The sequence below is a fragment of the Pan troglodytes genome, chromosome 2 (assembly GCF_028858775.2).
Source record: "Pan troglodytes isolate AG18354 chromosome 2, NHGRI_mPanTro3-v2.0_pri, whole genome shotgun sequence".
Classification (NCBI taxonomy): domain Eukaryota; kingdom Metazoa; phylum Chordata; class Mammalia; order Primates; family Hominidae; genus Pan; species Pan troglodytes.
This window is the reverse complement of record NC_086015.1, coordinates 62,322,481-62,348,280: the sequence shown is the minus strand read 5'-3', so window position 1 is coordinate 62,348,280 and position 25,800 is coordinate 62,322,481. Positions and strand designations below refer to the sequence as shown.

The following is a 25,800-nucleotide window of genomic DNA, read 5'->3' as shown; positions in this document are numbered from 1 at the left end:
TGAACCCGGGATGGGGAGGTTGCAGTGAGCCAAGATCATACCACTACACTCCAGCCTGGGTGACAGAGTGAGACTCTGTCTCAAAAAACAAACAAAAAAACAGACAAACAAAAACACCTCAAACCGTGGTCAGGCATGATGGCTCACCTTTGTAATTCCAGCACTTTGGGAGGCTGAGGAGAGTGGATGGCTTGAGTCCAGGAGTTTAGCCTGGGCAATATGGTGAGACCCCGTCTCTACAAAAAAATTTTAAAAATACCTGGGCATGATGGCTCACACCTGTGGTCCCAACTACTCAGGAGGCTGAGGTGGGAGAATTTTTTGAGCACAGGAGGTTGAAGCCGCAGTGAGCCATGATCATGCCACTTCACTCCAGCCTGGGTAACAGAGCAAGACCGTCTCCGGAAAAACAAAAAAAAACAAAACAAAGTCAATATTAGTTTCCTCCTTCCCCTACAGTTGACAGAATGGAAGGTTCCTAACTCTTAAATTTGCCTCCACTAAATTTCTACACTTCAGATAAGGGAACAAAGTTTCTTGGTAATCCCACCACCACCACCAAAATTTGACATCACAGGAAAGGCCCACATCATATATAAAGGGTCCCTTCTCCAGATCTCAAGCTTATTGGGATTGTTGGGCAGCCCCATTGAGTCAAGTAGCCATGAGATTGGTCCCAGGGGCCAAGATCCAATACAGCGAGATGTGAAGAAGGAATCCTGGACCTTCATGATTCAGCCCTAAAATAATCAGAACTCTCCCTCCATTCCACTTTTGTGCCAGTGTGTTTAAAAGCAGCAGTCTATTAAAGCAAAACCATATGTCATTTAGGGAGGATTCAACTTTTTACTTTCATTTCTTTGTTTTAAGGCAAATAGATTATTTCTCTGCCAGAGTCACAGAAACCAAAATCCAGCTATAATCATTACTCCTATTGTGATGTGGACTGACCAAGACAAGGCTATTTTCTCTTACTGCAGGTGGGAGTATAAATTGGCGCCACCTTTCTGGAGGGCATTCGTACATTCATTCAACAATTATTTGCTAAGTACCTACTATGTAATAGACCTAGTACAAGGAGCTAAAACAAATATGTATTAAGGGCTTTGAAAATGTTCTTATCCTATGACCAAGTAATTCTGCGTCTAGGAGGGTATCCTAAGAAAATAATCAGAGATCAGTAAAAAAAAAAAAAAAAATAGCATGCAAGGATAAATGACTAACAGTTGGGTTTTGGACAAATCTTGGTACAATCATGAATTTTTTGCAATGTTAAAAATCAGGCCAGGGTAAGTGGTGCATGCCTATAGTCCCAGGCACTCAGGAGGCTGAGGTGGGAGGATCACTTGAACCCGGAAGGTGGAGGCTGCAGTGAGCCAAGATTGCATCACCGCATTCCAGCCTGGGCAACAGAGCAAAACCCTGTCTCAACAAACAAACAAACAAATAAATAAATAAAAAGTCACATGATTAAAGAATATTTTATGATCTTGAGAAATGCTCTTGATATAATAGTAAATGAAAAAAGCAATTTAGCATCCGTATAATCCCAACATATCTATAGGACAAACACCAGAAGAAAATATATCAAAATATGGGCTGAGTACAGAGGCTCACACCTGTAATCCCAGCACTTTGAGAGGCCGAGGCGGGCACATCACTTGAGGTCAGGAGTCTGAGACCAGCCTGGACAACATGGTGAAAACCTGTCTCTACTTTTAGAGAAAAATTAGCCAGAACATGGTGGCACACACCTGTAATCCCAGCTACTCGGGAAGTTGAAGCAGGAGAATCATTTAAACCCAAGAGGTGGAGGTTGCAGTGAGCCGATATCGTATCACTGCACTCTAGCCTCAGTGACAGAGTGAGACTCCATCTCAAAAATAAATAAATAAATATGAACGGTGGGCCTCTAAGAAGCAGAATCATGATGATTTCTTCTGTATGCTTTTCTGTATTTAACTTGTATGATTGGGGGAAAAATGTTAGACAACTGGAGTCCAGTGCTCTGACAACTGCTTCCATAAGATAAAGTCATGACAGTAACAGGAAGAAGGCTTCTCTGGGGTTTAGCTCCATTTTCTCTGTAATCTGTCCACACAGTCCAAATGCTTTTGTAAGAGAAACCAACTTGTCCATAGTTCATACCTTACAAGAAATTTCACATGCTCTGAAAAATGCATTTTGCATACTTTTACAAATTAGATTTTTTTCATTTAAGATTACGTGATTGGCGGATGACAATCTTCATGCGTATGTTTTTGACAAATGATCACAGTAGTGATTTTTTTTCAAAGTCAGTAAGTGGTACTTGAAGACTTTCAATATTGCAGGTCCTGTAGAGGACAAAATGGAAAAGAAGCAGACTCCTTTTCATCCAATAATTTTTAAGGAGGATAGGAAAGATTGTCACAGAAACAGTGACTCCAAGACAGCCTATACTGAGTCCTGAAATTGAGGCTCTGGGTACCATGAGAAGATAAGAAAGAAAAGAGTCATGGCACTAGACTGGGTTATGGGGCAGTTCATGGAAGAACTGGGGTTTGAGAGGGGCCTTTAATGATGGGTGAGATTTGGATAGCAGGATATGGAGAAAGAACATTTCACTCAATCTTTTTTTTTCCAAAATGGAGGCTTGCTCTGTCGCTCAGGCTGGAGTGCAGTGGCACGATCTCGGCTCACTGCAACCTCCACCTCCCGGGTTCAGACAATTCTCCTGCCTCAGTCTCCCGAGTAGCTGGGATTACAGGCACCTGCCACCATGCCTGGCTAATTTTTGTATTTTTAGTAGAGACGTTTTCACCATGTTTCAGGCTGGTCTTGAACTCCTGATCTCATGATTTGCCCATTTTGGCATCCCAAAGTGCTGGGATTACAGGCATGAGCCACTGCACCCGGCCCATTTCACGCAATCTTTTAGCAAATTCCTTGCAGAATACTAGATACAAGACACTATGTCAGGCACAGGGGAGTTAAAACAAACAGGACAGATGTCATCGTCTATCAAGCTGCTTACCTACATGAACGAGAAAAACAATGAGTCCGGGCTCAGTGGCTCACCCCTGTAATCCCAGCACTTTGGGAGGCTGAGGCAGGTGGACAGCTCGAGGCCAGGAGTTCAAGACCAGCCTGGGCAACATAGCAAGACCCCATCTCTACAAAAAATAAAGGCCAGGCACGGTGGCTCATGCCTGTAATGCCAGCACTTTGGGAGGCTGAGATGGGTGGATCACTTAAGGTCAGGAGTTCAAGACCAGCCTGGCCAACATGGCAAAACCCCATCTCCACTAAAAGTACAAAAATTGGCCGGGTGTGGTGATGCACCCCTGTAATCCCAGCTACTCGGGAGGCTGAGGCAGGAGAATCGCTTGAACCCAGGAGGTGGAGGTTGCAGTGAGCCAAGATCGTGCCACTGCACTCCAGCCTGGCCGACAGAGCGAGACTCTGGCTCAAAAAAAAAAAAAAAAAGAAAGAAAAAATTAGCCAGGCATGATGGTGCATGTCTGTAGTCCCAGCTATTCAAGAGGCTGAGGTGGAAGGATAGCTTGAGCCTAGGAAGATTGAAGCTGCAGTGAGCCATGATGGTACAACTGTACTCCAGCCTGGGCAACAGAGTGAGACCCTGTACCCATCACTCCCCACCCCTGCTAAAAAAAAAAAAAAATAGAAAGAAAGAAAAGAAAACAACGTGGACATGCAGTGACAGGCTAGTTCAGGGGTTTATGGAAGCCCTGGGCACTGCAAAGCCATGTAGGCTGCAGGACTGGAAAGTAGGATGTGTGAAGGGCTGGGGAGGAGATGGCTCAACAGGAAAGGTGGGGAAAGGAGCCTTTCCGCACCCTTCTATCCCCAGCTGTGTTACACAGGCTCCTGACAGTTAAGGACGTTTGCAAGGGAACAGATACTTCCCTCGGAGGAGCCCCTCTGAGATCACAGTGACCACTGACACACACATCTGGCCTGGGCTCTGCTGCTTCAAGGAGGGGAACATGAATAACATGCAGGTAAAAGTAATGAGGGGGTCAGGAGCAGTGGCTCACGTCTGTAATCCCAGCACTTTAGGAGGCCGAGGCAGTGGATCACCTGAGGTCAGGAGTTTGAGACCAGCCTGACCTACATGGAAAAACCCTGTCTCTACTAAAATTACACAATTAGCTAGGCATGGTGGCAGAGGCTGAGGCAGAATTGCTTGAACCCGGGAGGCAGAGGTTGCAGTGAGCCGAGATCATGCGACTGCCTCCAGCCCGGGCAATAAGAGCGAAACTCCAATCTCAAAAACAAAACAAAACAAAACAAAACAAAAAGGCCTGGCACAGTGGCTCACGTCTGTAATCCCAGGACTTTGGGAGGCCAAGGCAAGCAGATCACAAGGTCAGGAGTTCGAGACCAGCCTGCTGGCCAATATGGTGAAACCCCATCTCTACTAAAAATACAAAAAATTAGCCAGGCATGGTGGCACGTGCCTATCATCCCAGCTACTCAGGAGGCTGAGGCAGAAGAACCACTTGAACCCGGGAGGCAGAGGTTGCAGTGAGCCGAGATCGTGCCACTGCACTCCACCCTGGGTGACAGAGCAAGACTCCATCTCAAAAAAATAAATAAATAAATATAAAATAAAAAAGTAGTGAGGGAGTGATGAGAATGAGAAGAGGGAGATAAGTGGGGAAGTCGGGAGGGAGAGGGGAAGGTAGACAGATGGGAGAGAAAAAAAGGCAGAATGTGAGATTCAAAAACTAGGCAAAAAGCTGCCCTCATAAGCCTGAGGAAGAAGCTGGAGTGTTGGTCATAGTTAAGGGCCTAAGCTCCCAGGTGACTTCTTGGGTTCACACCGGCTACACAGCTTACTGGCAGCCTGACCTCTCTTTGCTTCAGCTCCTCATCTGCAGAATGAAGATAATGATAGCCTCCACTCTGTAGGATCATTGGGAGGACTGGATGCGCTAATGTAGGCAATGACCTGGAAGACAGGCTGGTAGGGAGAATGCAGAGTATTAGCTCTTATGTTATAAAGGAAATCACGGCCAGGTGTGGGGGCTTGCCTCTTTAGGGCTCCTGAGTCTCTTTGGGGACAGTTCCTGGCACAGAGTTTGTGCTCAGTAAATATTTGTCAAATGGATGTGTGAACAAACCAAAAAAGGAGGCAGGGCATGGTGGCTCACACCTATAATCCTAGCACCTTGGGAGACTGAGACGGGAGGATGGCTTGAGGCTAGGAATTCAAGACCAGACAGAGCAACATAGTGAGACCCTGTCTCTACAAAAAAAAATTTTTTTTTTGAGATAGAGTCTCGCTCTGTCACCCAGGCTGGAATGCAGTGGCGCTATCTTGGCTCACTGCAAGCTCCGCCTCCCAGGTTCACACCAGTCTCCTGCCTCAGCCTCCCGAGCAGCTGGGACCAGGTGCCTGCCACCACACCCGGCTAATTTTTTGTATTTTTAGTAGAGACAGGGTTTTACCGTGTTAGCCAGGATGGTCTCGATCTCCTGACCTCGTGATCCGTCCACCTCGGCCTCCCAAAGTGCTGGGATTACAGGCTTGAGCCACTGTGCCCTGCCTGTCTCTACAAAATTTTTAAAAAGTCACCAGGTGTGGTGGTGCATGCCTGTAGGCCTAGCTACTCAGAAGGCTGAGTTAGGAGGATCTCTTGAGCCCAGCTGAGGTGGCAGTGACCCATGATTGTGCCACTGGCCTCCAGCTTGGGCAACCAAGCAAGACTGTCTCTAAAACAAAATAAAAATTAAAAATAAACGAAATCAGCAGATGAACCGTACAGGGAGAGAAAAGTTGTTCAACGGAAAGGAATTCAAATACTTTTCTCCCTGGAAGGGAAGAGAACAGAAAAGGAATTAGAATTGAAGGTCAGAGTTGCAAAGGTCATACAATAACAGCCTTATCTAGTTTTCCTTACTAAGGAAAGGAAACTGAAAGTGAGAAATCAGGTATTTGATGAAATGAAGCCAGAGACAAGCTCTCAGTCTAGACTTTCCCTTTCTCTGTGAATTCTTCTGGGAAGTGGGCCCCTTAAAGTAAATATTGTGGTAAGCCTCATGATTTATTTTTATCTACCCAAATCAGTGTCTTGTCAGTGATCCTCTGAGGACACTGGACTTAAACTGGATCCATGATCCATGGGGAACCAGGTTTCAAACCCCAAGACAGCCTCGATATCCACCTGGCATTTGAAATGGCTAAGGCTTAGCTGGGCATGGTGGCTCATGCCTACAATCCCAGCACTTTGGGAGGCCAAGACAGGCAGATCGCTTGAGCCCAGGAGTTTGAGACCAGCCTAGGCAACATAGTGAGATTCCCATCTCTACAAAAAGTCATAAAATTAGCCGGGCATGGTGGCACATGCCTGTGATCCCAGCTACTCAGGAAGCTGAGGTAGGAGGATCACATGAGCACAGGGAGGTCGAGGCTGCAATAAGCCGTGATCCCATCACTCCACTCCAGCCTGGATGACAGAGCCAGATCCTGTCTCAAAAAAAAAGAATAGAAAAGAAATGGCTTAGGCTGAACATGGGGAAACACCCCAAGGCCAGAGCTGATCTAATTTAAATCGGTTTTTTTTCTATAGTCTCAGGCTGCCTAAGGCTAATGAGGAAAGAGGGAACCTCAGCTTTTGCCACACATACAACTACTCAGGGCTCACAAAAAAAAAAAAAAATATATATATATATATATATGTATAAAAAATATATATATATATACATATATATACACACACACACATATTTCCCACTGTTGCCAAATGTTTAAATGGCCCACAGGTTGTTTGTCTAACAACTTGATGTTTGCCCAGATTGACTGAAGATAATGAGTTTTAGCAAGGATGCTCCTTAGGCCTGGCAACTACTCTACAAAATCAAATCATAGAAGCTTGTGAAAAACTCAGTGTTTCCTAAGTAGCATGGCCTCCCAACTCAGAATGCTTTTATTTCTTTAAATATTCATGATCTGGATCTAAAACAACAAAACTCAACTCACAGTCATTCTTATTTCCTTTACGTGTTGATATTTTCCACCGCATCACAGGGGACTTTTGCCCAGGGTTTATAAGCAGGTCATTTGAATTGCTTTACAGCTAAGAACCACCTTAGGAATTAACTGTGGGGCCTCCTATTAATCTTGTTGTATTTATGCAGTGTTAACATTGGTTCTGGGTTCCTTATGATTTTTGAATTTAAATGGTTTCTTCTAGTTGGTGATTCTGCTCTAACCCACAGTTTCTCTGAAGATGCTGCGAATTAATTTATCTGCTGTGTTTGTAACCCAAAATAAAAGCAAAGATAAGAACAAAGGAGGTGAAACATCTGGGACACTGGAGATACCTGTGGACCAAGACTAATTCAGCAGCACTCCCATTCTGCTCAGAGCTAGATAATAAGCTATGCCGACACATGAGGCATTCACAGTGGCACAGTTGCTCAGAGTGACAGTCATCCCTTGGTAGAAAATGTTTTAATATGAAAACTTAATAGATGTAATGGCAATTTTTTTTGGGAATAAATTGGTCTCTGAATCATACTCTAAAAACATAAAGGAAAAATGACTAATAATTCAGCACAAAATGAAAACCTGTGGTTACCTAAGAGGTATCAGTGTGCATTTAGCAATTTCTTCTTTTTCTAGGTGAATAAGCATGTCAGGTCCACAAGACAAATGGTGGCTGTTGCCAAGCTTTCTTCCCATTGCTACTCAAGATTTGCTCCTCAGAAAAAGGAATGAGTGGCATTTCACCAATATGGAAATGTTTCCAATAGAATATAAAAATCCATTAAGCAATTTTCCAGTACATTAGGCTAAAAGTGCTTAAAATGAGTATCTCTTTCTGTGATAATTAAACATCACACAATCTGCAGTCGTATAATACCCCTATGTACAAAGTGCTCGGACAACTTGGCCTATTTTAGTCATTACTTTTGTACTTATTTCCACGTGTGACCTGGTACAGTCAAGGCCACTTCTCAATTATCTGGGAGAGAATTTCCTAATTTGAGGGTCACTCAGGCTTTCATTAAGAGTCATTCTTTTGAGCAGTTTGTATAGACTCAATGAAAAAGCCAAGCAACCAGTTTTCCTTATAGCCAGCTTTAACAAAGCACGTGTGGTTTGAGAATCTTGACTCTGGATAAAAATGACAAGTTACTATTTAAAGAGAAGTACTGATAACTTCTTGTCTACTTCTCTGTAGACAAAGACCATGACTCAGGGAGCATAAAAATGTGGAACTCTGTATGCAGAAGCTCATTCCAGCATTTTGGGAGGCCAAAGCAGGAGTATCGCTTGAGACCAGGAGTTCGAGACAACCTGGGCGACACAGTGAGACCCACATCTCTACAAAAAATACATACATTTTTAAAAAGTGAACATGAAGGCTGAGCACAGTGGCTCATGCCTGTAATCCCAGCACTTTGGGAAGCCAAGGTGGGAGGATTGCTTGAGCCCAGGAGTTTGAAACTAGCCTGGGCAACAAAGTGAGACCTCATCTCTGCAAAAAATCAAAAAATAAGCCAGATATGGTGGTGTGCACCTCTGTTCTCTGCTATATAGGAGGCTGAGGCAGGATTGTGTAAGCTCAGGAGGTGCTGCAGTCATTGCACCACTGCAACTCCAGCCTGGGAGACAGAGTGAGACTCTGTCTCAGAAAACAAACAAAACAAAAAACAGTGGAAATGCTCACATTGAGTAGCTACTTTTGAAAGTTACACAGTATAAATCAACTATCATTCAGATCTGACATCCCTTCCGTACCCTATATTTTTCATCTTTAACCCTTTAAGCCATTCTTCGGTGAAGACAAATAATCACTGAATGTCGGCTTAGAAAATGTGTAGGTGATATGCATGGGTGGAAGACTTTCAACTAATAGTATTAGGAAAACGCTACAACTCTAGCGGGGAATAAGATCCAGAACATTCCGAAAGCAAAAAGATTGCTATAGAATGATTCCAATTATTTTAATGCCATGTAAGATGCTATTATAGAAACTGACAGTGCTCCAGTTCCAGCAACACGAATGAGGGAAATAAAAATATTTCACCCCAAAATATATTTGTCATATTTTCAGATGGCTGTTCAGAGAGCCAAGAGAAGTAGCCCTGCAAAGCTGTCTTTTGTGGAGAAAACTTGCATTTGCAGAGAATCTGCTTGATGCAGCCAGGCCTTCCCTTGTCTGGATCTCGGGAAGATTAACTTAGTCTGACACTTTAAAGGTCTGAAACATGCTGGACATGGTGGCTCACATCTGTAATCCCAGCACTTTGGGAGGCCGAGGAGGCCAGATCACCTGAGGTCAGGAGTTCGAAACCAGCCTGGCCAACATGGTGAAACCCCATCTCCACTAAAAATACAAAATTTAGCTGGGCATGGTGGCACATGCCTGTAATCCCAGCTACTTGGGAGGCTGAGGCCAAGAGAATCGCTTGAACCCGGGAGGCGGAGGCCGCAGTGAACCAAGATCGTGCCATTGCAATCCAGCCTGGGCAATAAGAGCGAGACTCTGTCTCATACAACCACAAAAAAGGTCTAAAACATTTACCATCTATTCTTTTGAGGGCTGCCACCTGTGGGGCTTCATTTACATAACAAGACCACCTTTGCTAGCCAGGCTTCCCCTTCTCCAGCTCCCCGAACCTGTTATGCCACTGATCCGAGCCCACACTCTTTCTGTAACCTTTAGGTGGTATTTAAGCTTCTAAACCCTATTGGGCGGGGGTTTGGGGGGTAATCACTCTGTAGCTCTCCCCTTCATGCAAGCTAATATATTGGTATGCCTTTTCTCCAATTAATTTGCCTTTTCTCAGTTGATTTTTCAGTGAACCTTCAGAGGGCAAAGGGGAAGTTTTCCCTTGGTTCCTACAGGAACCTAAGACCCACAGAGTGATGGAAAAAGGAAAGGCTTTGGAGCCAGGCAGGCCCAAGTTTGAATCCCAGCTGTACTGCTTATTCGCTGAACAACCTTGGGCAAGTCAGTTATCCTACTTAAAAACAAGATAATGTTAACTTCACACAGTTGTTTCAAGGATTACCATTAATGTAGAACATCAACTCATCAGGCATTGAAAAAATGGTGGCTATCAGTATCAATGATCACATCCCAATCCAGTTATGGACCTAACTTTAAGACTGCTGCTAAATCCCAGGGAATGAGTTCTGCAGGAGCAAGCAGTCCTGGCCTCAAGTCCGTATATTTGTGCCTCATGTTCCCCATTTTGTTTTGTCATTTGAACACATTTTCAGCATGTCTAGTGATTCACCTATAAATGTCTTCTTCACGTGGATCTCAGCCTGCACATGCTGCACATTCTGAAACTCACAAGAACAGTATCCTTGCTCCCCACATTGATTTTGGTCTTGTCTTCCACCTTCGAAAACTAGTGTATGGTATAATACAGTATTAAAGTTTTAAAGTACTAACTTTATACACAACACTGCCCTCTAGCGACTAGAATAATCCTTTTTTTTTTTTTTTTGACGGAGTCTCGCTCTGTTGCCCAGGCTAGAGTGCAGGGGCATGATCTCAGCTCAATGCAACCTCCACCTCCCAGTTCAAGCAATCTTCCTGCCTCAGCCTCCGAGTAGCTGGGATTACAGGCGCGCACCACCACACCCAGTTAATTTTTTTGTATTCTTAGTAGAGATGGGGTTTCATCATGATGGCCAGGATGGTCTCAATCTCTTGACCTCGACCTCGTGATCCGCCTGCCTTGGCCTCCCAAAGTGCTGAGAATTACAGGCGTGAGCCACCACGCCTGGCCTAGAATAATTCTTTCTAGTTGTCTGTTCAGCTGCTCTCCGGGTAAAAATTAAAAATTCTGTCATAGATTGTCTTGAATGTGTTGGCTGACATTAGAGAAATGGAAATCATAACTACAATGAGATACCACCTCATGCCCAATAGTAATTTGAACAACAATTTGACAATTCTTTATAATATTAAAGTTACATGATCCAGCAATTCCACTCCTAGAATTTAAAACCTGTCGGCCAGGCGCAGTGGCTAACGCCTGTAATCCCAGCACTTTGGGAGGCCGAGGCAGGCAGATCACGAGGTCAGGAGATCGAGACCATCCCGGTTAACACGGTGAAACCCCGTCTCTACTAAAAATACAAAAAATTAGCCGGGCGTGGTTGCAGGCGCCTGTAGTCCCAGCTACTTGGGAGGCTGAGGCAGGAGAATGGCCTGAACCCAGGAGGAGGAGCTTGCAGTGAGCTGGGATCGCACCACTGCACTCCAGCCTGGGCGACAGAGCAAGACTCCGTCTCAAAAAAGAAAAGAAAAGAAAAGAAAAAAAAAAAAATATATATATATATTTAAAACCTGTGCACATAAAAACCTCTTCTATAATGTTCATAACATTATTTTTAACAGCCCAAAAGCGAAAATAATCCAAACATCAACTGATGTATGGGTAAATACAATGGAATATTATTCAGCCATAAAATAAAATGATGTACTGATACATGCTGTAACATGGATGAACCCTGAAAACATGCTATATCAAAGAAGCCAGTTCCAAAGGATCATATATTGTATGAACTTTTATGAAATGTCCAGGAGACAGAAAGTAGACTGGTGATTCCCGAAGACTGGAGGAGAGAAATGGATTGACTGCTAATGGGAGGTTCTTTTGGGGGTGATGAAAAATGCTATAAAAAATTGATTTGGTGATGGTTGTACAACTTTGTGGATATTCTGAAAACCAATAAACTGTACACTTTTAAAAGGTGAACTTTATGGTATGTGAATTATATCTCAATTTTATTAAAAAATGGGAAACAAAAAAAAAATGGGAAACAAAAGTGTTGGCTGTGTTGGGATGGCCATTTAGTACTAACATGTTAGGCACATCTCCCCTTCAATATAACCTCCCTGACCCCAGCCCCTAAAGTCTTAAGAATTTGGCCTCCATAATCTTCTTAATATTTATTTCTTACAAGTTTTCTTTTTTTTTTTTTTTTTTTTTACTATAAGCATGTATTACTCATAATAATGGGAGGTAGATCCAAATTTTCAAGGAATAATCTGAACTTTTAAAACAGAAACTGTACTTAAGAACACTAATAGAGGTTGGCTGACACCCTGAAAAACTGGTCTGTTACGTTTAACTGTGGGCCAGTCAGCTTCCAACTCAGGAAAACCTCTCACCTCAGTTGCAGGGGAAATGGGCAACAATAATAGTAGCTACTGCTGACAGGCTGGGCCCTGTGCTTAACTCCATCTATCATCTCCACCAACTATCCCACGTGGCATGTGCTACCACTATTTTACAGATCAGACCGTTTACATAACTGAGACCGAGGATGCACATACGCCCCTCCCCTGAAACGCAGGTCTCACTGAAGGTAGACTAAGATGCCACCTTGGTGTAAATAACAAATTACAATAAACTCTGACTCAGATACTGAAGAACAGTCTAAAAATATTCATTGATAAAAGGTAGGTGTTCAAAGATGACCCAACTTCTATTTTCGCCTTCTATAATTGTTACACAGTTAAAATACAGTGACAAGCTGCTTCCACATGGCTATAGGTAGGGCTTTGGTATCCAAATGCAAATCTATCTAGGTCTGAATTTCTAAAAGTAGAATTTTTTTTTTTTGAGGTTGAGTTTTGTTCTGTCGCCCAGGCTGAAGTGCAGTGGTGTGATTTCAGCTCACTGCAACCTCCCAGGTTCAAGAGATTCTCCTGCCTCAGCCTCCCAAGTAGCTGGGATTACAGGTGCCCGCCACCATGCCCGGTTAGTTTTTGTATTTTTAGTAGAGATGGGGTTTCACATGTTGGCCAGGCTGGTCTTGAACTCCTGACCTCAAGTGATTCGCCTGCCTCAGCCTCCCAAAATGCTGGGATTACAGGCGTGAGCTGCCACGCCTGATTTAAAAGTAGTCTTTAAATAACCTTCCCAATACTTCTTTCTTGAGACAGGGTCTCGCTCTGTCACTCAGGCTACAGTGCAGTGGTGCAATCTCAGCTTCTCACCATAACCTCCAGCTCTCAGGCCCAAGCAATTCTCCCACCTCAGCCTCCCAAGCAACTGGGACTACAGGGCCAAGTCACCAAGCACAGCTAGTTGCATTTTTTTTTTGGTAGAGATGGGGTTTCACCATGTTGGCCAGGCTGGTCTTGGACTCCTGACCTCAAGTGATCCGCCTGCCGCAGCCTCCCAAAGTGCCAGGATTACAGGCATGAGCCACCGGGCCCAGCCTACTTCTTGAATTAAAAAACAAAAAACAAACGAACAAAAAACCCAGGCAGATAATGAAATCCTGCATACACTCAAGTCTGCATGAAGCATAAGGCCAAACTGGAAAGTGGGCATTTGAACAACCCTTTTCCTGCTCCCTTCCCCTAACTAAGATGGGCTTCTGGGCCTATCAACCATTCTTTGGTGAAAAGCAGCAATTCCCCATAGGCTCTTTAACAACAGCACTGGTGTTTGAGGTTGCATCTTTAAAACATGTATTTCAGGATTTGGGAGCTTCTGGAACCATAACTTTAACCCAGCCTTCCATAACAGTCTTTTTACTTTCTATTACAGAACATGACACTGCAATAATAGCAATGAACCGCTTCAGCTTTTTCACTTCTGCAGAAGCTAAAACAACTTCTCCAATATATAAAGGGGCTGGAAAGCTAATTTCCTGGGAAAGAAATACACAGCCTGGTCCTGGCATTTTAGTTCCCAGGAGAGCTGAGATAAGTCCGTTGATCAAAACTCCATGTACAATTGTATTTCCAAACTTGGTGTGTTTTGCAAAGTCTTCATTCAAATGCAAAGGATTGACATCCCCTGTTAATTCTGAGAAGGTAGCCACATCCGTCTGTGTGAAGGCCCTCCTAAGTTCAGCGCGGTCTCCAACTTTGATGTGCATATGCTGAAAGTGCTGCAGGGTCACCACTGGCAGGTTCAGACAGACTGTCCTCCGAAGCCCACCCCACCAAAGGTGATGGCTGGAAATTAGTGGGAACATCTTCAGCACCCTCAGATTTCATCAAGAGCTTTTAGCCTGCTTCAGTCTTCAAACATGCAGGCACCAAAAAATAAATATGAGAGTGGACGAACATTTCCAAAATGGAAGACTATTCATTCAGTCCAATACTAGTTCCCTACTATTACCAGATAATGCAAGGAGAAATGGAGAAACCTAGGAGAGAAAGAAAAAGGTTAAGGCATTGGGAGAAACCACACTGAAGCACAGGGCAATGGGGAAACATGCCCAGTTTTACAGGATAAACAAAGCTGATGCAGGAGCATTTTACAGAGCATCCCGAGAGGAAGCCTTCGATAACGAGTGGTCACATCTCAAAAAGAGCGTACCAATATATAACACACAAGGCATTAAGTGTTAAATAAAAAAAGTAAGCCTTAACCACAGGGTTGCAAGTTTTATCCCAAAACATCTCCCACAGAATTTAACATCTAAGTGCTCTGTCTCACATTTTTGGAAACAATCAAGTCCTTTATTTTCCCCTACTTAGATCATTTTAACCATATTACATTTATGCAAGCACAAAAATGAGTTGTGTATATTAAGAAGCAGTTGACCCATCACTCAGTCTTGTTTGGAATATGTGAGGGAATAGTCTTTACCTGAATCACCCGGAAAGCACATTTTTTGCCTTTATAGGATCCTAACAGGGTCAAAGAGCTCCACAATTTGACAAGACCACTGCAGAAAGATCAAGAAAATACATAGTGTGTCATAGACAGAGAACAAAATGAACCTCAACTAAGGTTTCTAAAATATTCACTTCTGACTTTGCAACTATAACCATCAATGGGAAAACTACAGCTGTAACCAAATCGTAAGTTTTGCCCTCTCTAGAGTACAAGTTTCTGGTGGATGAATGTTCATATTCATCCCCGTTTAAATTCCCAAAAGCTGCTCAGAGTTCACAACAAAAAAATTACTCTCATTCTCAGAAGAGAGCATTTTTGCTCCACCGGTCTCTCTGCCCTGTTATACTAGAAATTTCCCACTCTCTGTCATACCTGCTACATATTCTCAAGATGGCTGACAAGGTCTTCTCTTCATAGGTTAGGATGTCCAAAGGTAAGGCGGCATCAACCTGCATATGGAATAATGCTATTAGCAGGCTATTCTCACCATTATTCTTGAATGCTTGTCAACTTTTGACAACAAATGAGTTTTGAGCTTTTCTCCTCCACAAAAGCAGTATTTTATTTAATGGTGCTGGCACTTTAGTTGCCTACCTACAGCTCCCCCTGCCTAGAATGTTCTGCCTACACCTCTTCATATGGCTGATGTCCCTCATCCTTTGAGCCTTCATTTAAATTGTTCCTTGACTGATCTTCAAGATGAGACAAAGTCAGCTTGCTATGTTCTTTCTTGTACAGGACACCATACTTTCTCTTTCATAATTCCCTTTATTCTTGTCACTAATTGTCTAACATGTTTTCCTACTACAAGAACCAAGACATTAGTCCATGTGGCAGAGGCCATGTCTGTTTGTTTGCAGCTATATAAACCCCAGGAACGAGGTTTTCTACCTGACACACAGGTACACACAGGGATTTTTTAAAAAAAATTTTGTATTTAAAAAAATTATAGACTCACAAGAGATCACAAAGAGATGTACAGGGATTGGCCGGGCACAGTGGCTCACGCCTGTAATCCTGGCACTTTGGGAGGCCAAGGAGGGCGGATCACCTGAGGTCGGGAGTTTGAGACCAGTCTGATCAACACGGAGAAACCCCATTTTTACTAAAAATACAAAATTAGCTGGGTGTGGTGGCACATGCCTGTAATCCCAGCTACTTGCGAGGCTGAGGCAGGAGAATCGCTTGAACCTGGGAGGCGGAGGGTGCGGTGAGCCAAGATCGTGCCATTGCACTCCAGCCTGGGCAAGAAGAGCGAAACTCTGTTTCAAAAATAAATAAATAAATAAAAAAGAAATGTACAGGGAGGTTCCATGCACTCTTCATCCAGCCTCCCACAATGTCAATGTCTTGCATAACTACAGTACAGTAGCAAAACTACAAAACTGGTATTGGTACAAACCAGAGGTTATTCAGATTTTACCAATTGTATGTCTACTCATATTTATACCTGTGTGTGGCTCTATGTAATATTCCCACATAGGTAGCTTCATATAACTACCACCACAATCAATGATAAAGAACTGTACCATCATAAGACTCCCTTATTCTACCCTTTACAGCCACACCCACCCCTCCTCCCCTACTCCTCACCCCAGCAACCACTAACCTTTTTCCAGATTATATATAGTATTTCAAGAGTCTTCTATAAATGGAAACACCCAGTATGTCATGTTTTGGGATTGGCTTTTTTTCGCTCAGCATAATTCTCTGGAGATTCATTCATATTGTGTCTAAATAGGTCATTCCTTTTCACTGTCGAGTATATTCCATAGTAGGAATGTACCACAGTTTATTCACCCATTGAAGGATATATGGGGTATTTTCAGTTTCATTGTTATTAAAAATAAAGCTGCTATGAATATTCATGTACAGGCTTTTGTGTGAACTTAAGTTTTCAGTCCTCTGGAACAGATGCCCAGGAGTGCTAATGCTGGGTTCTATGGCAGATGCACGTTTAGTTTGTTAAAGATACTGCTGGCCAGGCGTGGTGGCTCACACCTGTAATCCCAGCACTTTGGGAGGCCGAGGCAGGCGGATCACAAGGTCAAGAGATTGAGACCATCCTGGTCAACATGGTGAAACCCCGTCTCCACTAAAAATACAAAAAAATTAGCTGGGTGTGGTGGTGTGTGCCTGTAGTCCTAGCTACTTGGGAGGCTGAGGCAGGAGAATCGCCTGAACCTGGGAGGCGGAGGTTGCAGTGAGCCAAGATTGTGCCACTGCACTCCAGCCCGGTGACAGAACGAGACTCCATCTCAACAAAACAAAACAAAACAAAAAAATACTGCCAAACTATGTTCCAGAGTGGCTGCATCATTTGACATACTCACTGTAGTGTATGAGTGATCTAGTTTCTTTGCATTCTTGCTAGCACTTAGTGTTGTCATTTTTTATTTCAGTCATTCTGCTAGGTACACAGTGGTATCTCATTGTGTCATTAATGTGCATTTCCCTAATGGCTAATGTTAAACATCTTTCCATGTGCTTCTTTGCCAACCACACATTCTCTTTAGCAAAATGTCTGTTAATGTTTTTGCCCATTTTCTAATTGAATTGTTTGGTTGAGTTTTGATACTTCTTTTTTATTATTATTACTATTATTTTTTTGAGACAGAGTCTCTCTCTGTCACCCTGGCTGGAGTGCAGTGGTGTGATCTCAGCTCACTGCAACCTCCGCCTCCCAGGTTCAAGTGGTTCTCCTGCCTTAACCTCCCGAGTAGCTGGGGTTACAGGCATGTGCCACCACGCCCGGCTAGTTTTTATAGTTTTAGCAGAGACAGGGTTTTGCCATGTTGGCCAGGATGGTCTCGAACTCCTGACCTCAGGCAATCAACCCACCTCGGCCTCCCAAAGTGCTGGGATTACAGGCATGAGCCACCACGCCCCACGTGTTATTATTTTTGAGACAGGGTCTTGTTCTGTTGACCAGGCTGCAGTGCAGTAGTGCAATCATAGTTTACCACAGCCAGCCTCGAACTCCTGGCCTCAAGCAATCTTCCTGCCCTGGCTTCCCAAAGTGTTGGGATTACGGGCGTGAGCCACTGCACCAGGCCAAATGTCATTTATATATTCTAGACACTATAGTCCTTTGTTGGATACGTGGTTTACAAATATTTTCCCCCAGTGTGTAATTCATCTTTTCATCCTTTCCCACCCCTACCCCCAGCCATGGAGGTGTGATCACCACTCATTGCAACCTTGAGCTCTTGGGCTCAAGCAATCCTCCCACCTCAGCCTCCTGACTAGTTGGGACTATCAGTGCACACCACCACACCCAGCTCAATTTTTCAAATTGTTTTGTAGAGATGGGGTTTCACCAGATAACCAAGCTGGCCTGGAACTCCTGGGCTCAAGTGATCCACCTGCTTGGCCTCTCAAAGTGGTGGGATTATAGCTGTGAGCCACTGCACCTGGCCCTTTCATCCTCTTAAGAGTCTTTTGCAGAGTAAAAGTTTTAAATTTTGATGAGGTACTTAGCATATTTTGATTTGACAGACTATATGAACCACAAAATAATTTCCTGAGCATCCTGTCTTCTCTCAACTTCTGAAACTCTACTTCTCTACTTCTGTTCTCAAAGTTGCTTAAAATGCTGGTCTATGACAAAATAATGAGTTGAATCAGAATATAAACCAACAGTATCATTAATCACCATGTTTAGTTCAGTTCATCTTTTTTTCATGAGGAGCCTTTTTTTTGAGACGGAGTCTCGCTCTGTCGCCCAGGCTGGAGTGCAGTGGCGCGATCTCGGCTCACTGCAAGCTCCACCTCCCGGGTTCATGCCATTCTCCTGCCTCAGCCTCCCGAGTAGCTGGGACTACAGGTGCCCGCCGCTGCGCCCGGCTTTTTGTGTTTTTATTAGAGACGGGGTTTCACCGTGTTAGCCAGGATGGTCTCGATCGCCTGACCTTGGGATCTGCCTGCCTTGGCCTCCCAAAGTGCTAGGATTACAGGCGTGAGCTACCGTGCCCAGCCCTTTTTTTTTTTTTTTTGAGACAGAGTCTTGCTCTGTTGCCCAGGCTGGAATGCAGTGGCGTGATCTCTGCTCACTGCAACCTCTGCCTCCCAGGTTCAAGCAATTCTCCTGCCTCAGCCTTCCAAGTAGCTGGGACTACAAGCGTGCGCCACCATGCCCAGCTAATTTTTGTATTTTCAGTAGAGAAAGCGTTTCACCACGTTGGCCAGGCTAGTCTCAAACTCCTGACCGTAAGTGATCTGCTCATCTCAGCCTCCCGAAGAGGTGGGATTATAGGAGTGAGCCACTGCACCTGGCCCATAAGGAGACTTTCTCATTAAAAGTGGTTCTGCTGCAAATTCCTTATCTCTTCAAGATGGGCAGAGTTTGCAGGTGCCAGTCTAGGCCACACTTTGAGTAGCACTGTGCTACAACAATCATTTGTCTAACGTGTTCCTTGTCAAACAGAAGGCATATTAGAATAAACCCAACAAAATTCATCACTTCTGAAAGTTTACTTCTGCAATTTCAAACACAGTTTTAAAATAATCTCTAGGGGAATACAAAAATTAGCTGGGCGTGGTGGCAGGCACCTGTAGTCTCAGCTACTCGGGAGGCTGAGGCAGGAGAATCACTTGAATCCGGGAGGGGCGGAGGGGGGGGGGGTGCGGAGGTTGTGCCACTGCACTCCAGCCTGGGTGACAGAGCGAGACTCTGTCTCAAAAAATAAATAAATAAAAATAAAATAAAATAATCTCTAGGGGAACCCTCACACACTACCGGGAGGAATGTAAATGTACAACCACTGTGGAGAGCAGTATGGAGGTTTCCCAAAAAACTAAAAATAGGTCAGGTGCAGTGGCTCATGTCTGTAATCCCAGTGCTTTGGGAGGCCAAGGCAGGAGGATTGCTTGAGTCCAGGAGCCTGGGCAACATAGTGAGACCTCGTCTCTACAAGTAAAAAAATTGGCGTGGTGGCACATGCCTGTGGTCCCAGCTACTCGGGATACTGAGGTGGGAGAATCACTTGAGCTTGGGAGGTTGAGGCTGTAGTGAGCCATGACCATGCCACTGCACTCCACCCTGGGCATCACGGCAAGACTTCATCTCAAAAACAAAAGAAACTAAACTAAAAATAGAATACCATTTAATCCAGCAAGTCTACTACTGAGCATAAATCCAAGAGAAAGAAAATCAATTCAAAAAGACATGTGCAGCTGGGCATAGTGGCTCATGCTGTCATCCCAGCACTTTGGGAAGCCAAGGTGGGGAAAAAAAAAAAAAAAAGGACATATGCACTCTCATATTTATTGCAGTACTATTCCCAATAGGCAAAATATAGAACTTAAGTGCCCATCAATGGATAAAAAAAAAAAAGTGGTATATATTACAATGGAATATTATTCAGCCATAAAAAAGAATGAAATTCTGTCATTTGCAGCACCATGAATAGAACTGGAGGCCATTTTGTTAAGTGAAGCCAGCCAGGCACAGAAAGACAACTGTTGCATGTTCTCACTCATATGTGAGAGCTAAAAAAGCAGATCTCGCCAGGCACAGTGGCTCGTGCCTGTAATCCCAGCACTTTGGGAGCCCAAGGCGCGTGGATCACCTGAGGTCAGGAGTTCAAGACCAGCCTGGCCAACATGACGAAACCCTGTCTCTAGTAAAAATACAAAAATTAGTTGGGCATGGTAGCGTGTGCCTGTAATCTCAGCTACCAGGGGGGCTAAGGCAGGAAGATCCCTTGAATCTGGGAGGCAGAGGCTGCAGTGAGCCGAGAATGTGCCATTGCACTCCAGCCTGGGCAACAAAGCAAGACTCCATCTCAAAGAAAAACAACAACAACAACAACAACAACAAAAAGTAGATTTCATGAGGATAGAAAGTAGATTGGTGATTATCAGAGGCTGGGAAGGGTAGGAGGGTAGAGAGGATGAAGGAGGAAAAAAAGGAATACAAATGTGTTTATTACAATAAATGAATAAAAATTTAAAAATACAGAGTTGTATAATTTTTTTTTTTTTTTGATGTTTGAAAAGCATTCTTTCTCGATTTTGTTTTTGTGACAGAGTCTCGCTCTGTTGCCAGGCTGGAGTGCAGTGGCGTTATCTCGGCTCACTGCAACCTCTGCCTCCCGGGTTCAAGCAATTATCCTGCCTCAGCCTCCCGAGTAGCTGGGATTACAGGTGCCTGCCACCACACCCGGCTTATCTTTGCAGTTTTCGTACAGATGGGGTTTCACCATGTTGGCCAGGATGGTCTCGATCTCTTGACCTCATGATCTGCCCACCTCGGCCTCCAAAGTGCTGGGATTACAGGCGTGAGCTACCGCGCCCGGCCTCTTTCTGTATTTCTTACAAAGATCTTTGGAATGTTCAATCTACCAAGTGATTCCATACCTCCCCGAACAGGTCCTTCACAGCCGAAATAAGCAGCTGTTTGAACTGTGCAGCATTCAGTCCAACTCCACAATCTTGAAATTCTCTAAAAAAAGTGAAAAAAAAAAAGACATATTAAATTTCATTCTATTCAGATTCATGTTAGAAAAGTAATCTAAAATAGAACTTAGGAAACTAAACTTACAGGCAGACTTTCATGTAGTGGTACTCGGAAGGGTTTTTGTAAACTACTCTTTCATATGTGGCAGCAGGGGCAGGCATCTTTTCCAGTGCTGATCACACCTACAGTAAGTCAAGAGGGCTAGAAATGACCAATGCACATGCTATTTTTCAGAGTTTTGATGAGAATTTGGCCTATTTTTTGTTTGTTTGTTTGTTTTAAGGCAGGGTCTCACCCTGTCACCTAGGCTGAAGTGCAGTGGTACAATCAGAGTTCACTGCAGCCTCCACCTCTGGCTCTCGAGGCTCAGGTGATCCTCCTGCCTCAGACTCCTGAGTAGCTGGGAGTATAGGCACGTGCCACCACATCCAGCAGATTTTTGTATTTTTTGTAGAGACAGGGTTTCACCATGTTGCCCAGGCTGGTTTCAAACTCCTGGGCTCAAGCAATTTGCCCAACTCAGCCTCCCAAAGTGCTGGGATTACAAGTGTGAGCCACCAGGCCCGGCCTTCCTGTTATTATTATTTTTTTTTTGGAGAAGGAGTCTTGCTCTGTCGCCCAGGCTGGAGTGCAGTGGCACAATCTTGGCTCACTGCAACCTCTGCCTCCCGGATTCAAGCAATTCTCCTGCCTCAGCCTCCCGAGTAGCTGGGATTATAGGAATGTGCTACCACGCCCGGCTACCTTTTTTGTATTTTTAGTAGAGACAGGGTTTCACCATATTGGTCAGGCTGGTCTCGAACTCCTGACCTTGTGATACACCTGCCTCGGCCTCCCAAAGTGCCGGTATTACAGGTGTGAGCCACCGTGCCTGGCCTCCTGTTTGGTTTTTAAGACTTCTGAGCACAGTAACTCATCTAATTCTGATCAAACTAAGGTTACCCATACGAATACAAAATAAGTTTCTATATTCTATAAATGCCAAATCACTGTACTCTTACTTAAAACATAAAAACATAATTTTGGCTAACAATTTTCCTTATGAGCACCCAGCTCTTTGCTAAACATTTCACATGCCTTAGCTTGTCTTCAAAATGCTCCTGAGGTAAGAGGTATTATTATTCCCATTTTCGAGAAGATGACACAGAGGTTTAGTAAACGTAGGTAACATCTGCCCAAGGGTGCCCAGAGATTCCAACCACTCTGAGCCCACTCAAGACCAGTTACGATGCCTCTTTATCCAAAGAAAAAGAAAAGACATAAAGGAGTAAAATCTAAGATTTGAAGGTCCTCTTCTTGTTTACTCTCAGTCAACACAGAACACAAAGAGAAGAATGAGGGATGGTCGTTCTGCCATCTCCTCCCATCCTGGGTCTGCCTGCTCTCAGTCCAAAAGCCAGGTCTGTGCAAGACTATCTGTGAACAACTGAGCTTAAACAGCACAGGGGTTGAGAAGAGGGATTCCTGGAAGGGGCACTCAATGCAGCTTCTAAAAGGTCTGAACTTTCAAGAACGTAGAACATGCTCCTCTCTCTGTAGACAGTTCCTTTCCTTGGCTCCATGCCAACCTTGCTCTCCCTCTGGATAGGTCCTATTCATCCTTCAACTTTCAGTTTAAATACCACCTCTTCATGAAGGTCTTCTCTGACACCCTGCTCTAAGTTAAGCCCCCATGTTATGCAATCTCTTAACATTGTCTATTTGTTTAATATATGGATCCCCCACTACAGGGAACAGGAAACTGAGGCCCAATCAAGGAAAGGGACTTATCCAAGGTCACAGAGCTATGGACCAGCATTTCAAAACCACTCTGGGTTAGACCCAGTTCCAACCACTCCCAGATGATGACCTCTGGAGAAAAGAAGTCAGGGTCAAGGAGCTACATCTACCAATCCATTCAACAAACATTAATACTTTGGGGCCTGGCGTGGTGCTCATGCCTGTAATCTCAACAGTTTGGGAGGCCAGGAGTTTGAGACCAGCCTGGGAAACATAGTGAGACCCTGTCACTAAAAAAAAAAAAAAAAAACTTAAATTAACCAGGCATGGTAGTGTGTGCCTGTAGTCCCAGCTACTCCAGGGGCTGAGGTGGGAGGATAGCTTGAGTCTGGGAGGTTAAGGATACAGTGCACTGTGATTGTACCACTGCACTCCAGCCTGGGTGACAGAGCATAACCCTGTCTCCAAAACAAACAAACAAAAAATACTGTAATACTATGACACAAAGTAGGTATTCAAATGAGAGAAAAGTGATAGTGGTATAGGCCTATATATTCAAAAGAATCCTTGGTTTCAGGACAGCGGAAATAGTTACCAGATGCTTCTTTCCCAGTCACTAGAGTCTCCCCTAACTAGAAGGGCAGGGAGAACAAGAAACCTCATCTGTTTCTTTCATTGCTTGGCACATAAATGTTTTTTAGTGTTACTGCCTTGATGGAGCTGGCTGCCTAAAATAGGGGAGTGAAATTAGGCCCAGGGCTTAGATGCCAGTAAAACGAAGACTTACACAACATTCACGAGATGGACAGTGGTGATGGCTGCACAGCGTTGTGAATGTACTCAATGCTACTTACGATAAATTTTATGTCACGTATTTTTTGCAATTAAAAAAAAAAAAAGACTTACAAATGACAGCAATGCCCTCTGCAGGCTGTTCTGAGATTAAAGGAGAGGATACCTGGGAAATTATTTTGTACAGACTGGTATTAAATATGTTCACCAGGCTCTCCACAGATGTGGGCTCACGAAGTTACTGTCATCGTCATCTTTAAAGTCAGTCTTGTTGTTTGTTTTGAGATGGAGTCTCACTCTGTCGCCCAGGCTGGAGTGCTTCGGGTCGAAGCAATTCTCGCTCCTCAGCCTCCTGAGTAGCTGGGATTACAGGCGTACGTCATCACGCCCAGCTAACTTTTGTATTTTTAGTACAAATGGGGTTTCGCCATGTTGGCCCAGGCTGGTCTCGAACTCCTGGCGTCAAGTGATCCGCCGACCTCGGCCCCCTCAAAGTGCTGGGATTACAGGCATGAGGCACCGCGCCCGGCCTAAAGTCAGTCTTTTTTAGTGGCTGCGCAGGGATGCTCCTAATCTGACCTATTAGTAATAAATCGGATTCTCCCTACTCCCCCGCTTCTCCATCCCTACGGCGGCCAGTGAGTCTATTAACATCTACTCAAGCTACATCATTCCTCTGCTCAAAATCTTGCTATGGTTCCCGTTTTAATCAGAGTAAGGCCAAAGTCCTTACAGCAGCCTGCAAGGCTCTGCCTCACCTGCAGGACTGCTCCCTCTACACCTCTGACTTCATGTCCTGCCATTCTCCCTCCGCTCAATCCCCGCCACCACACAGGCCTAGCTTAGCTCTTTCTCACGCGCCAGTCTCGCTCCCACCGCTGGGCCTCGGCTCTAGCTTTTCCCCATGCTGGGAAAGATCTTCCTCCAGGCAGCCACCGGACTCACACCCTTGCCCCCTTCCTGGCTTAGCTCAAATCTCAATCGGTTTGGCCCAGTGCCCTTCTCGGCTAACACCGCACCCCACCCCCATGCCCCGTCCCTGCTTTCTTCGTAGCATTTGCCTTTTTCTATGACAATTATGTAACTCGTTTATCTTTATCTGTACTTCCCCTCCCCATCCCAACAAAAGTCCACTCCAAGAATCTTGCTATCTTGTTCACTGCTGTTTCCCAAGGCCCTAAAACACTGGGTCGTGCACAGTGGGCGTGCAACGTACAATTTTTGGACTAAATCAATCACTTTAAAAAGCTCAATTTCCTTACTGCTGAGCACTTGGGTGGCTTTCAATATTTTTCAACAACCACTATTTAGCGCTCACCTCGCGCCGGGCGCATGGAGAGCGCTCAGGACACGGTCCCGAAGTCTGGCCCGGGCCTCTCGGCCACGTTCTGCGGCCGAGACCCTACGCGGCGCCGTACAGAGGCCCTCAGCGCCCGGGGTCGGAGAGGACAAGCTACCCAAGGCGCACCGCCCGCCCCGCGCATGCGCCCGGGTCGCGGCCAACTGAGACGGCTCCCGGACAACCGCCGCTCTTTGGAGGGCTTCCACCTACCCACTCTTCGTCGGACTGGCCTGACGCCTGACCAGACTCCTATTCGCCGCAAGGACCCGCCAAGGCTTGGGGCTCCCCGGCAGCAGCCACAGCTGGGCCCGAGAAACTCCTGGTTTCTTTACGTTTGGCTTCTCCTCGTCCCGCCCCACGAAGCGTGACGCCCAGGCGGATATGACGTCACCACGCGGCGTCTTCCTAAGGACCCAGGCGCGAATCCTGATCCGGAGCTGAGAGCGGCCGAGCTCAGCGCCCTCTGGTGTCCACTCCGGGAAAGCCGTGTGTGCAATTTGCTTGGGGTGCGGTTTAGGGCGGGTTTTTTCCGCCTTGGACGGTGCTTCATAGTTATCCATTTCTTCATGCATTCATTCATTCATTCAACAATTTTTTCGTTGTTTTTTTGAGACAGTTTCACTCTGTCGCCCAGGCTGGAGTGCACTGGCGCGATCTGGCTTACTGCTACCTCCGCCTCCAGGGCTCAAGCGATTCTCCCACCTCAGCCTCCTGAGTAGCTAGGACTACAGGTATGCTCCACCATGCCTGGCTAATTTTTGTATTTTTAGTAGAGACGGGGTTTCACCATGTTGGCCAGGCTGGTCTCGAACTCCTCGCCTCAAGTGATCTGCCCACCTTGGCCTCCCAAAGTGCTGGGATT

General features: G+C 44.9%; 2 protein-coding genes across 4 annotated transcripts; both read right to left on the bottom strand.

Moving 5' to 3' along the window:
* Positions 1-13,439: 13,439 nt before the first annotated feature.
* HTD2 (hydroxyacyl-thioester dehydratase type 2) lies at positions 13,440-13,975 on the bottom strand. The gene has a single exon (XM_063805934.1). It carries the CDS (start codon positions 13,973-13,975, stop codon positions 13,469-13,471), a length of 507 nt encoding a protein of 168 aa, XP_063662004.1. The 3' UTR covers positions 13,440-13,468.
* RPP14 (ribonuclease P/MRP subunit p14) lies at positions 13,440-25,344 on the bottom strand. 3 transcript variants are annotated; one of them, XM_016941397.3, is made up of 6 exons: positions 24,915-25,344; positions 21,170-21,267; positions 20,986-21,070; positions 14,998-15,074; positions 14,596-14,674; positions 13,440-14,149 (listed from the first exon to the last, which is right to left on the bottom strand). In XM_016941397.3, the coding sequence occupies exons 2-6, from the start codon at positions 21,244-21,246 to the stop codon at positions 14,093-14,095; spliced, it is 375 nt and encodes a 124-aa protein (XP_016796886.1). In that variant the 5' UTR covers positions 21,247-21,267; positions 24,915-25,344; the 3' UTR covers positions 13,440-14,092. The 3 variants fall into 3 exon arrangements, with proteins under 3 accessions (XP_016796886.1, XP_016796884.2, XP_016796888.1); XM_016941395.4 differs by having other exon boundaries at positions 25,149-25,337; XM_016941399.4 differs by having other exon boundaries at positions 21,170-21,286; positions 24,915-25,046.
* Positions 25,345-25,800: the final 456 nt, after the last annotated feature.

Excerpts from the sequence above, each read along its gene's own strand:
- RPP14 (XM_016941397.3), bottom strand. The coding sequence starts at position 21,246 with ATGCCTGCCCCTGCTGCCACATATGAAAGAGTAGTTTACAAAAACCCT. Across the intron at positions 21,071-21,169 it reads CACTACATGAAAGTCTGCCT|AGAATTTCAAGATTGTGGAG; the intron begins GTAAGTTTAGTT and ends CACTTTTTTTAG. Across the intron at positions 14,150-14,595 it reads GTGCTTTCCGGGTGATTCAG|GTTTCTCCATTTCTCCTTGC; the intron begins GTAAAGACTATT and ends TTTCTCTCCTAG.
- HTD2 (XM_063805934.1), bottom strand. The coding sequence starts at position 13,975 with ATGTTCCCACTAATTTCCAGCCATCACCTTTGGTGGGGTGGGCTTCGG.